Source organism: Lineus longissimus, chromosome 3 (genome assembly GCF_910592395.1).
Source record: "Lineus longissimus chromosome 3, tnLinLong1.2, whole genome shotgun sequence".
NCBI classification, from domain to species: Eukaryota; Metazoa; Nemertea; class Pilidiophora; order Heteronemertea; family Lineidae; genus Lineus; species Lineus longissimus.
The window spans coordinates 14,507,074-14,521,245 of record NC_088310.1 but is presented as its reverse complement, the minus strand read 5'-3'; the positions used below and the strand labels follow the sequence as shown (position 1 = coordinate 14,521,245).

General features: G+C 41.6%; 1 protein-coding gene across 3 annotated transcripts in view; it reads left to right on the top strand.

Moving 5' to 3' along the window:
- LOC135485750 (E3 ubiquitin-protein ligase UBR2-like) overlaps nt 1-14,172 on the top strand; it is a 650,469-nt gene that overhangs the window by 255,685 nt on the left and 380,612 nt on the right. For 2 of the 3 annotated variants that reach the window (XM_064768146.1, XM_064768145.1), the window contains one exon: nt 13,057-13,185. The exons of the other annotated variant lie outside the window; for it this stretch is intronic. In XM_064768146.1, coding sequence (XP_064624216.1) covers nt 13,057-13,185 — 129 coding nt within the window. The remainder of the gene's footprint in view (nt 1-13,056; nt 13,186-14,172) is intronic. 3 annotated transcript variants of the gene reach the window in all.

Genomic DNA, 14,172 nt, shown 5'->3' with positions numbered 1-14,172 from the left:
AGGATGAATGTACAGGGTACGTGCTGCCACGAGATCCAAAGGGTCCAAGACAAGATGGCAGAGATAGAGGCCGAGGGGACGACATGTATCATCCAACACCCAGGATTCATGTCAGTTTGCCTGGACCATCATGACCTGCAGGTGGCCTGGCTTCAATACAGACAGCAGTATGGTCGGGCAGCATATGATGGGCCGTATGAGAAGAGGATGCGGCACATAAGCTACAGACAGTTAGCGAGGTTGTGTTGGGGGTTTCTGGGGCGGGATGTCCGTGTGGTTTTGCCATCATGTGCAGTGAGTCGGACAAGGGCACAGTTCATGCCCTTGGACTCGAGGAGGATGCTGAATTCAAAGGTTTTCATCACGGGGACTCTGACTAGACACTGACTATAGGGACTATGAAGTACAATGACATTGACGAACAAGAAAAATTGTGTTCAGTTGCATGTATTTGTTAATCTGTACAAAATTTTTAAGTTTCAAATTTTAAATACATTGCTCATATAAAATGCCAATACTGGTGATGTTATGTTTGTTAAGCAGGACCTGTACAAAATCAAGGATGACTAGGCCCAAGGTCGGGCATGCAATTTGTGATAGCTTCAACTTGATGATTGTCAAACCAAATTGGCTCCCACCACATACAGTTTACACTGGAATCTAGAAGTCCAACACAAGTTATTTCCCCACATGCTCCACGTAGCGTTTTCCACTCCGGTATCTGTTGATGGCTTCCTGCTTATCCAGATGTTCAAAGGCGCTGGAAAGTGGGGGTGGGGGTTCTTCATTCTGACAGATTTCTCCAGCTCGGATGATTCTGCACACCTCTTTCTGAAGTTCAGTCACATAGTCTGAAAAAAGACAGTTGTTGTGGTGATGAACAGCAATTACTCAGCGGTGACCTAGGAAAAGGGGCTGGTCAATATTTCGAATTACATATTATGTGTTCATTTGAAAACTGCCAGCACATTCTAATTACAGGATGTTTTGATGCATTTCCCCATTCACTTGAAAGACTGGCTAGGGACACTTTTCATGGACCACCCTGTAGTATTACTTTGGAAATGGTACTCATCCGCAGGGGAACATCGTAGATTCCTTCACCTGGCCTATTTTTAGCTCACCTCTTAGCAGAGGTGAGCTTATCCCATACCGTGGCGTCCGTCTTCCGTCGTCGTCGTCGTCGTCGTCGTCCGTCGTCCGTTAGCAGGGCACGTTTCGTAACTGTTAGAGCTATTGAGTTGAAACTTGGTAAACATGTACCCTTATGTAATGACACCTTGGAGACCAAGTTTCGGTCCGATTCGTTTCATGGTTTGGCCACCAGGGGGCCAAACGTTAAAAGTGAAAATATGCAATATCTCCCTTAATAGTAGTCGGGAAATTTTGAAAAAAATATGGTAGGTACTTCTAGCAAAGGTGCATCATATATCCTCCGGGTTTTTGATTTGACCTCCTTTTCAAGGTCACAGAGGTCAAATGGTGTAAATTGGCCGTTAGGATGTAACGATGGCACGTTTCTAAACTGCAATGACTATTGATACCAAATTTGGTACACATTTACCCCTTAGTCAGGTGATCTCAGGGACCGAAGTTTGGTCCAATATGATTCACCACTTGACCACCAGGGGGCAAAATCCAAAAACCTTAAAAATGTGATTATTCCTTAACTTCTTGCCCGATTGCCACCAATTTGATATCATGGGTACATCTAACCACCATACAGTATATGTCACCCAGGTTTTTAATTTGACCTTCTTGTCAAGGTCACAGAGGTCAAATGGCGTAAATTCGCCGTCAGGCCGTAACTATGGCACGTTTCTTAACTGCAATGACTATTGATCACAAATTAAGTACACATGTACCCCTTGGTCAGGTGATCTCAGGTACCGAAGTTTGGTGCGATCTGATTTGCCGTTTGGCCTCCAGGGAGGGGGCCAAATCCTAAATTCTTCAAAATGCCATTATTCCTAGTAATGACTTGCCCGATTGGCACCAATTTTATATCATAGGTACATCTAATTCTAACAACCATTCAATGTGTCACCCGGGTCTTCTTTGATTTGACCTACTTTTCAAGGTCACAGAGGTCGAATGTTATGTAAATTGGCCATTTTGGGGAAATTGTAATTGCTTGGACCTACATCAAACCTAACACTACATGACACAATACCATGCTCTTTATCCATCTTTCCTCCACATGAGGTGAGCACAATGGCCCTGGCCATTTCATTTTAGAACAAAATAGTACAGACTTACTGAATGTGCACTTGGTCAGAACACGTTTCACTGAAAAGCCTCCCTTCTTGAATTTGGGGAATAAAACGTTGAATTGTTCTGCCCCATTCTCGAGTTTGGCTTGGTCCCTGCCACTGTTCTCATTGAAGTGGAGTCCAGCTAACTAGCCTACAAGTAGAAACATATTAACATGTGAATGTGAGCGGTCAGTTTGGCATAATTATGTATGCTTATGCTTATGTAGTCTTTAAAAAACTACATTGATGGGTACAATAGTTGAGTGCCAAGTGGAAATGTCATAACCATTGAACGAAGTCATACGACACATCACACAAGACTGATAGACCATGCCTGCCTGCGTGCAAGGCCCTATGCATATGCTAAATATGTCAATGTCAGGCCTGGCTTATATGTAGGCTATATCACATCACATCACCTGAGTATTCAACACAATAACATTTCGATAACTACAGAATAGCCGGGACAGTAGTATGATTATGTACACTCTGTCCCTCTGTACATTATGAACACATTCCTATCATTTAGCACAGAGAGTGGCCCGGGTATTCTGCAGTTGCTCCGCGTCTACGTAATAGGAATTTATTAAGGCTACAGAATCAAAATATGCTTACTTCTTCTGAAAACCACTTTCGTTCTGGGCAAACAATAATCATGGTACTTCAAAACAATAGTCAGTGAAGTGTTTTGAACACACTACGGCCGAAGTGTTGGTCGGTTTCGGATCCACGAAGTCCACTCTCGTTGTTTGTACAGACTTCACCCACTGACATCGAATTGCTGTTTTTTTCGGGAATGAATGCTTCGAAAGAGCACTCGATGCATCGGCCATGTCACTACAGCCGAACAAAACACATCTATTCACCATATCAATTGATATTTCGCATGATATCTCAAGAAACTATTCACATGCAAATACACTGCACCGTCCGCCATGATATTCCTGAGAGTGCTCGGTCTTCCTTTGTTGTCGTCATCGCCGAAGATTCCCGAAGATTTTCGTTTTTAGCTCAGCTGACAAAGTCAGCGGAGCTAGTAGTATAGCTGTTCAAATGGTGTCCGTCCTGCAATCCATCCATCTAGGGACCCATCTGTGGACAAAATTGGACATTTCTGACCGGGAAGGCCTAGCCACTTCGTTGACGGTGCTAAATTAGGAGTTGCCCAAGGTGAACTCAAAAAACGAAAAATCGGCGCGATCCGACCTGTATTGAGAGAATGAGGTCATTTCGCGTTTAGATTTCTTTCCCTTTTTACCTCGGTCCACAGAGCAAATATTGTTTTCAAATGTGGCTGAATATTTTTAAATATTTTTTCATTTTTTACTTTTAATGGAATTAATATAGTTTTCACTGCCAGTTGGCGCTGCAGGCACATTGCCTGAATTTTGGCGATTTCAAATTTGGCGGTGGCTTAACTTTTTTGCAAGCAGTGCCGCTGATTGGCCGATCGATAGAAGAGATGCCACCATTTAAAAATGGCGGTAGTCGCTGCTTCAATGAAGGTGAGTGAACTTTCTCATGTTCAATCGGTTGATACTCTTTTAATCAACATGACCATGTACCTGAAATTTGTTTAGGTACTGAAAAGAGTCTATATAATTCAGATTTATCAATAGTTTTTTATAATATTCCGGAAATTTTGTGCACAAATTAGCGGAAGTTGGTGCTCGTCTCATGTCATTTTAGAGCGAGAAATTTGTTTCCGTCGATCTCTACCACTGAAAAATCGCTTGCATACCTTCGAATTTTTGTGAAAATAAGTATCTGAACTTGGTTTCAAATAGTCTAGAGAGTTACCTTTGTGGTGATACATATGGTATGTGATAAATATTTGTGGAATTTGTGAAATTCGGTTTTCAAACGTGCCGATGATGCAAGCGATCTCGCGTGAATTTTGCAAGTCCTGATATGTCGACCGAATGTCAAAAATCACTCGCCTAAATTCAATTCAAAGATCGAAAATGATATCTGAACTTAGTTTCAAATAGCCTACGCAATTATCATTTCGGTGATATATAATGCATGCATGTAATAATTGATTTATCTACCTAAAACGCGCAATTAAAACGGCGAAAGATCGTGATAAACACTCTGGTGGCGGTCGCACTAAATAACGACCGGTAGGGCCCGGCGTGTGGCGGAGAAAAAAAGGTAGCGCCCGGAGGTTGAAACGGGATTTTTATGCACTTAACTGTATATATATGTTGTTTAGATGTATTTCTAACAGTTCTGTAACTTTTATGACCAAGCTTGCACCCAAAGTTGGTAAAATTGATGCTTGTTTATGGACTGCGCTAGCGACCGGAGAATTTGCCGTCGGCCATTTTGGGACGGTCCCTGAGTTGTTGTGGTTGGCAATTTTGCAACAAATCTCACCATTTACGTTTGTTTACAATTATTTTGAAAGTCACATTATGACATCGTAGTATGAATTCCACTGCAGTTTCCTTACGCAGCAATGCTCATGTTTTTGGTTGGCAATCCTGTACTGTCTGTACACTGCGCTGTGCAGGCTTAGAGTATAACTCAACAGGCCCTCATGATTCATTTGATGGACACCTTATTTGATAGTACCTCATCATTAAGTCCACTAGATCCTGTTCTGTCACATGTTGTAGACGATAGACAATTTTCAAAATGTAGTACACCACTCGCTCACGGCTCACATCATGTGGGCACGGTTGGCTGTTGAGTGTTATGGTTCAGTCTGTGAGACTAATTTTAAGAGGTTACACTTTTATTTTGAATTGGAAAACAACCCCCAGGACTGACTTTTCACTGAGTGATAAGTGTGCCCTTCGAAGGTTAATTCTCTTTCTGGATTTGCTTCCATAGATGCCTTGTTCAGGATATCATCTGACCGATGCCTGATCAAGCACAGACTGTATCCGGTGGTGTACATTTACCCGTCTATGTCACCCTTTTTTATTCAGTCAGTGTTAATTTCTCTTCTCTTTTTTAGCTCACCTCTTAGCAGAGGTGAGCTTATCCCATACCGTGGCGTCCGTCGTCCGTCGTCGTCGTCGTCGTCGTCCGTCGTCCGTTAGCAGGGCACGTTTCGTCACTGTTAGAGCTATTGAGTTGAAACTTGGTACACATGTACCCTTATGTAATGACACCTTGGAGACCAAGTTTCGGTCTGATTCGTTTCATGGTTTGGCCACCAGGGGGCCAAACGTTAAAAGTGAAAATATGCAATATCTCCCTTAATAGTAGTCGGGAAATTTTGAAAAAAATATGTAGGAGCCAGTTTTCGCGGGTCTTATCACTAAGTGCAGGTTTACTAGCTTCCAGCGATTCCATACACGCAAAAGCTTATTTATTACGAAATTTGAGATCAATAACGAAATATCTGGGATGCTGCGTGGATGTTTTAAGCGTGAATTAATCTTGAAATCGCTCACTGAAAGATCGATGCAGACCAAAACAAATCCGAAGCGGCTCCCCCATTTTCGCGGGTATTGCGCATGCGCGACTGATTGTTGTGTTTCTGTGTCGTGTGCATGATCCTAGGTATTGACCCAGCGTTTTGAACGTAATTAGAGAATTGCTTGCCTGTTTAGGACGCATTTTGGGCACTTTCTTTGCGGAACGAAATGAAAATCAAAAATCAGAAAATTTCTTCTCTGGAAACGAAGTGACGCGAGAGAAAACGGGAAAAAACGGGTTTTCGCGAAATTCGGGATGACTCGAAATTGGGGAGCAGCACCATACTTCTAGCAAAGGTGCATCATATATCCTCCGGGTTTTTGATTTGACCTCCTTTTCAAGGTCACAGAGGTCAAAGTTTGCTGATTCACTGAACAGTAGCATGTTTCCTATCTATTTTAGCTAGAAGGTTTTAAACCAGTGTGGACATGTATCTGGGGATTGTCTATTCCACCCCTAAAATTTCGGCCGTTCGGACATCAAATATGGCCGCCAGGCAGCCATCTTGAAAAATAAACACAGTACTATTACTCCGAAACTAATGTTCGCATTGCAACCAAATTTGATCTGGATGTATATCTATGTACTCTCTACTAAATCCTTGATTTTTTATCAAATGTGATAGCCAATATGGGTGCCAGGCGGGCATCTTGAAAAATTCTTAGTTTGGCCACCCGGGGGCCGCCAGGCAGCCATCTTGAAAAATAAACACAGTACTCATCTTATGAACCGAAGGAACAATACATTGTTATGGTTGATTTTAACATGAAATCAATAGGTGAAGGTGAAAACTATAATGCAAAGTTAGAAACCTTTATGTTTCAAGCATATAACTTCAGACAAAACGTGTCCAAAAACACCACCAGCTATCAGTCCAAATTGGACCTTGTATTCACCAATCCTACTCCATCTGCCACTATCGATTGGTCGATATAATAGACAATTACTGGTCAGATCACAAAATTGTCTACTCTGCTTTGTCATACCTGTAGTCACCTCAATTAAATTCAACTTACGCATTATTTTATCTCTCATGTAATTTCATTGTAAAACATTACTTCATTTCTTTCTTACATTTAAAACCATGCTAATGCTTCATCCATCTTCCCTTCACAAGAGGTGAGCACAATGGCCCTGGCCATTTCATTTACAGATTAACTGTTGTTGGTTATTGCAAGAGGAGTCGTTGGCACATTTCAGGTCCAGGAAAGCACTTGCTGTTCCCACATTCAGAGTAAGGTGTGCTTACTCGTTTTACTGCTTTCCATTCCTGGAGAGCGTTATCAAATATCTGCCGCAAGGAACAAATATCTGCCGCAAGGCGCTTCAAATATCTGCCGAAAGGCATCAAATATCTGCCGCACCATATAAAGTTCATTTTGTTAACCAACTCTTTATCTTCTTCGTTGCCTCATAATAACGGTACCGACACACACTTGACCCTTGCCTTCACCTATCCATTTCAGCTGAGCGCCAGGCCCTTGGGCCTCTTGTTATTGTAATAAAAGTTGAAAGAAAACGAACCACATTGCTTGAAATCGATTTTTTTAAAATTAATTGTTGTCTTAATGCATACTTAGACCTTCTAAACCAACATGTTGGTGCCACTCAGTTATACCTTTAAATGTTCTGTGTCACCTTCCGATAGTGCGAGACAATATGCTCCAGTCATTTGAGACATCATGTAAGCTTTGCCACATGGAGTCTTGCTTTAACACCTCACTGCGAGTATTACTGAAGAAAAATGACAACATCTGCAGTTTTTATGGACTAAAATGCCTACTAGAACATGTAAAGTAGTCTCAGTAAGCCCTCCATCCCTTTCAGTTGCACAAGACCTGGTCGGAATATGAGGGTAGGCTTACCCCATACATTATATTATGTGTACATACTCTAGGCTCGGCTCTAATCCACCGTGCCAGCAAAAAATATAAACCTGCCCACAGTATACAGTAGAACGTCCCTTTGCGGACACCTCTCCCAGGCGAACACCTCTACATTACGGACACGTCTGACCAGTCCCGATTTTTTCTAAGTCATTTCCAATAACAAAAACCTCTGTACGGCGGACACCTCTCTACTCCGAATTGCGGACAGGGCGATGGCCAATTTTTGGTCCAATTCCCTCCCAATTACGGACAGTAGGCAGAAACAATGGTTTCCCACATGTGCTTGGAGAGTCAAGTAGGCCTGACAGGTGTGTTATTTGCGTAATTAATCAACGTAATTACCCCATGGCATTGTGTTTTTATCTCAGCTGACTAAGTCAGCCGAGCTTGTCAAATAAGTTGTTCAGTGGCGTCCGTCTGTCCATCCATCCATCCATCCATCCATCCATCCATCCATCCGTCCGTCCATCCGTTAAACCCATGGTGCACGTTTTGTAACCGTAAGACCTAGAGACTTCAATTTTGCATTTCTGGATACTTCTGGTCAAACTCTACTTTCAAAACAGAATTTGTCGCCATTCGACCTACTTCCTGCGAGCGAGAGTGCATGAAGGAAACTGGCCTATATCGGCCTAGGAGCAGCAGAATTAGTCGAAATATGCTCTAATATTAAGATAAAATTCTTGAAAATCTATTTTATTGAGAAAAAGTTCAAAATTTTAACAGGAGAGGGCGCTACCTGCCTTTTAATTATTTCTGCCGATTCAAATTCCCGCCCGATGACGTCAGCCATCAATGAAGTCTCCTATTTGCCAGTTCTCAAAACATGGCAGCTACACAACAAAAGCAGTAGCTCCAGGAATAAATCACTGTTCACTTCAGCTTCGTAATTGATTGTACCCCCACTTTATTGTGTTTTGTGTGGTGTTCCTATTCAATCAACGATGTAAGGCCTTATTGTGTTGGTTTTAATTGAGAAGGTGCATTATAAGCGGCGTACGAAATACCGAAGCGGAGACAAAATGGCGGCATGTTGTTTACGCCATGTGCAATAATCTTGGAGCTCAATGACACTCAAGTACCCAATTTTCTGCATAAAAAGTAGTCTGGTAGGCGATATTATCACTAGTTCGTTTCAGTGGTAGTCATAAGGTCTTTAGGGACTACTTTCAGAAATTAGTTCTTGAAAATTTGGCCACATTTCTGTGAAAACGATATCGGAAGTGCATGCTCTGTTCGCGATGACATCGCCGATGTATTTTGAAGTGGAGAATCCCCACAGTATGTGCAGAGAATCGGCATGATTCTGTTTGCCTATTAAGTTTTAGTTCTACGATTCTTTCATGAGTAAAAAGTAGACATTCTAAGCAATACAATAATGTCACTCCCATAAAAATTGATTGGAAATTGAGGGAGCTACGGCATTCTGTTCGGCAACTGGCAGCGCTGAAAAAATACATTGCATACTGTACAATACCAAATGGCACATTTTAAAAAGCGCTCATTGGACAACGTAGGGAATCACCAGAGATGACGTCATCGCTGGTCTAAATAGAAAACTACGGTGGCGCAGTAGAGCACAAGAAAAGGTTTAGCAATAACTTTGTCATGCAAGCTTCAGCAACAAAACGATTTCTCATGAATGATTTATTTGATCATCATCAGCTTGTTTCCCCTGATAGATAAAAAAATGATTTACAATTTCCATCAAAGTTTTCTATTTTGTGTATAGTCACATGTTATTTAACTGGCAAGGAGCCAAGCAGTTTTGAATATTCGCGGGAAAATACTTCGTACTTGTAAACGAGGCTATGACAATGAGCATCCTCATTCATGGCATAAACTTCATGTTTCGGTCAATATTTTCATATGATGATTTCACCCGAATTATGGTCAGGATTGAGGAATGAACCGTGGCATAATTATGTCAACCAAAAACATTGGTACCGTAGTGAACGCAAAAGGATATCAAATACCATTGAGCATGCCATTTTCATGCATAATGAACTAAACACCGGGAAGATATTAATGATATTAACTCAGCTGAGCGCCAGGCCCTTGGGCCTCTTGTTGTATCCTGATTAAGCCGCGGCATTTGTTTACTCATCTTTTCAACTAATCACATCGGCCTATTGTGTCAACGGACACTCATAAATCCACGCGGTTTTGTCAGTGTTGCGGCGAATATGCGTTAGTAGAGAAACTGTAAAAAAATAATTATTAATCAAAGGTGGCTGATGGACAGAAATTATGGTGTTTTTTCACACATTATGATATGTCAAGGAGATTTTGCAATAAAAGGGGCACCTTTTACTAGAGAGATTATTCACTCTTTGAGTTCCAAAGTAGCTCACGTCATTCAACGCAACATCACAAGCAAATACCGATCAGCCAACAGGTTTAAAGTTTCTACGCTAGATGTCGACACAGAGAAAACCAAGATCTGCAAGGCGGGAACTTCAAATCCACCTATCGGACGATTTGGCATAACCTCTCTATTGCGGACACCTCTCTATTGCGGACACCTGGGCCCAGTCCCATCTGTGTCCGTAATAGAGAGGTTGTACTGTATCTATTCATGACCTCTTTTGTGTCATAGGAACCAATCGTAGGCAACAATATGTGCATTTGCAGGGCTATTGTGCCTTGGTCTAGGAAGCCATGTCACTTACATTAGTAACAAGGCCTTAATTAATACATGAAAAACGACAACAGGTTTTGTCAATCAGAATTGTAGGTAGTAACGTAGTGCACAACAGATAAGGGATGAATACAAAAAGCCCTTTTTAATTCACTTGATCATTGAAATGTATTCATTCTGAAAGGATGAGACAGGGCGGTGTGCCTAACCACCATCGACAAGCTTGTCATTCAATCAGAGAATCCCCACACTCGTGAACTCAAGCCAATCAGTGCCTTCGGTGAACCCTGACAACAGAATTACCATATCACTCTCATGAATAAACATAATGTGGGCAGGTTCGCTAGTTAATGCTGGAATGGTGGTTTAGAGCCGAGCCTCGAGTATTTTACATACAAGCCTTACCCAATTAAGCCGGAAAACAGGGGAAAAGAAGCTGCAGCTGTGGGCACTGTTTTGGCCTATATTTTGTGATGAAAGCATCTTTGTCCCTTCTAATGCATTTGATGAAGTTAGACGATGTACAAAAATTACATATAGTCCCATATTTCATACTTAAAATTTTTCTGGTAGTCTCATTAACTCTTTCAGTGCCAGAGTTTTTTTAATTCTAGGCCGCAAGAATGCCAGGAAAACACAGGCATTTCAAGATTTTGTAAAATTCAAAAAATATTTAGAAAAAAGACATTTTCACCAAAAATGTTTTACTGACTTCGCCTGTCAGTCATCTCACACTTACAACCTAGGAATATTTATTTTGGGTGTGGTAGATATTGAGGAAATCACCAGGGGAAAGGGGTATATTGCACATCGACTTGACAGAAAAATTTAAAAGTCACCTTGAGGACCTCCTTAAACCCCTTGTTGCTTTCATAATCACAACATTCATCTCAGTCTATCTAGCCATCATGATTTACCTGAGGAGGCCCAGTTGAATCGGGAAGGATCGTTTTCTGAGACTGAATTCGCCAAAAATTATGCAACTTTATCAGCTGGAAATGCATTGAAGTGTGGCTTTCCTGCCCACATTCTGCTAATCATACTGACCCAAGATGTCTTGCGACCCGAATCTGTCGTCTGCTTCGCTAAGGCAAGGACAGAACTTGCATTAATTGAGCTTTGGTATCGCCATCTAACGTTGTATACTAAAACCAACCTATCCATCTCAACAGATTTGGCACACAATGGATGCGTTTTCTTGTCATCCAATCGACAGGTATGACACTGAAAGAGTTAAGGTACCAGTAGCCAGTGCGGAGGCCAGGCCTACCTGCCTCTAAAAATGGTGCGACGTCATTTCATGCATAACTTATGCACGAAATAAGGGTGCATACCTTATGCACGAAATGCATGAGATACCCTGTATGTTAACGAAGATTTGAAAGATTTCACCTTTATTCCTTATCACTTCAAGATTAACAAGGATGGTGAAAAAAATTTTCTAACACATCTACCCATCACCTTTAGAAAGCCAACTGACAACTATTTCAATCATTTATATAAAAAAAACGGTGTCGTTGCGGCTTTTGTTTGAGTTTTTTGGTTGAAATTTTACCCTGAAAACATGTGCAATGTCACAGGGACCAGTCTCTTCCTGATGAACTATAAATAGCATGCAGGTCCGGCTCACTGCGTAAGTGCACAGAAGAAGCTGGTATTTTCCTGAAATAATCGTCAGAGCTACCCCTTCACAAAATACCTCAGACATTTACATTTGAACAAGTAGCAGTAGGGATAGAGTAGGCCCATCTGTATCCATGGTAATCACGCGAGATTGAAGAACTAGTTTTTTGGGGAGGGTACAATCCGGTCCTGATCACCACTGGCTAGTGAGACCTAGGGAAAAGCAGATATAGATTCTAGATTGAACTGGATGCGAGGATGCATGTGATTTTTTGCTTTGGCAGCCATTTGGTGGCAAAATGTGATTTCATGACCTCAGTGAGTGCCCCGAAAACTTAGAATATTTCTTTGCAAAACAGAATGAAAATATCCCTGTGTTCTGAATAGAATAAAGGTTTGCCCTGCCCACCTGACATCACGGCCTTGGTGACGCGGCCTGTCATCTTTTTTCCACTTTGTGTCGGTTTGTATTGTCCTCGGTTCATATCGTCGCGTCGGGTGATCACTCAATGATCGTCGGTCAGTACTCTAAATGACCTATAATTTATTTTGGTTCGTGTGCTGCAAAACCTAGGTCGTTGGGGCTATAGATTTGAGGTACGAACCGCGCAATACATGAAGCAATTATCGGTTTCTGGTGGGTTCCTATCGGGCCGAAAGTTGCCGAAACCGATACATACTTGTGGACCAGGCTCTAGACTGCACCCTCAACAAATCAAACTAGTTCATGCATGATAGGTTCCATTAGCTTGCCCAATACTATGCCACTTGAAAAATTGTGGGATAATGAAGGCGCAATAGTATAGGTGGGGCTAAAATCCATGATAACGTTGATATCAGTGCTTTTTGGTGTCGAATATTTCGGGGCGCCCTAATCACATTTGGATGAAGTCTTTTTTACCAGATGGCCTCTAAGATTTAAGTCAGGTTCAGCACGATTGACCCTTTTCTTAGCAATTAAAAAATCATGAACACATGGATTTTGCATTAAGAAAACACACACTCAGAATTTGGTCGAATCATTTTGAGAAAACAATCAGTTAAAAAAACTGGAGGTCCCCATGCCTCATTTACGCATCCTTCAAAATCTTCGATTTTCTGTTTGCTCAGATTTGATTGGGTTCAATTTGTGATAACCTGCTCCATCACTGTTGCTCTTGTTTGTTTCTTAGTGCTTCATTCTGTATTCTGATTATCCCATTTTGTACATTTTCAGGGTATGGACTGTGTGACGAGACAAAGTGGCCAGCATCTCGAGTTTGAACCAGAATGGGAAGGTGCATTTAACCTTCAACTCAGGCTCAATGACAGCTTAACTCTGTTTCTTGATTGGTGTGGAACTGATGTAAGTCATGTATTATATGAATAATTGATCAATCAAGAGAAAAAATTGTCTGGTTGTTAGCTAGCTCCCGCTGGTGCTATATCTGTCATCATGCTCGTCCGGCACACTCTGTCTCATCTTGTGATGAGACTACATGGCAAACTACTCGTGTCCTTTACAGCCGTTTGCTGGTTATTGAATGCTGTATGATGTGACACAGACACAACAACTTTGCTGTTGTTGCAGGTCACCATTCAGCGGTGGCAATGGCTGTCCTCAAACTCTTTAGCGCACCCATGTTCTTTGTGTATCATCTGTTAGCAGGGCACATTTCTGAACCGTTAAAGCTATGAATTAGAAACTTGTTGCACATGATCCCCTTGGTCAGATAAACTCCGACACTGACTTTCGCTCCAATTTTGTTCTGGACTGTGCCACCAGGGGGCCAAGACCGAAAACAATATGAGTGCCATACCTCACTTAATAGTTTCTTTTTCTAAGATAAGATATTTATGGTTGGTAATCTACGGAAGGATTTACAATCGATCATACAGGTTTAGCTTGACCTACTTTTCAAGGTTCCATATGTCAAATGGTGTAAATTGGTTTAAGAGTGTAAGTATTGAAAATGTCCTAACTGCTGAAGATATGAATTTTAAACTTTTAGACTCCTGACCCCCGTAATATAAATCAGATAACCTCTGACACTGAAAAGCAGTCCAATGTCATTCATTTTCATGAGTTTCATGACAAGATAACAAAAATTATTTGGATGCCATTGAAGTTGCGAACATCCATGGTTATAAAACCACACAAAGTTGGCGTTTTTAGCACGGATGGGTGAGCTTATGTCAGCACGTCATGTCCGTCGTTTGTCCGGCCGTCCGTCAACAATAGGGACACGAGACACCATTGCTCACTATTGAGTCTAGAAAGTTGAAACTTGGTGTGAGGATGTCTTAAGGCAGACACAGACTACACACTGTTTAAAGTTCTAGGTCACCAAGT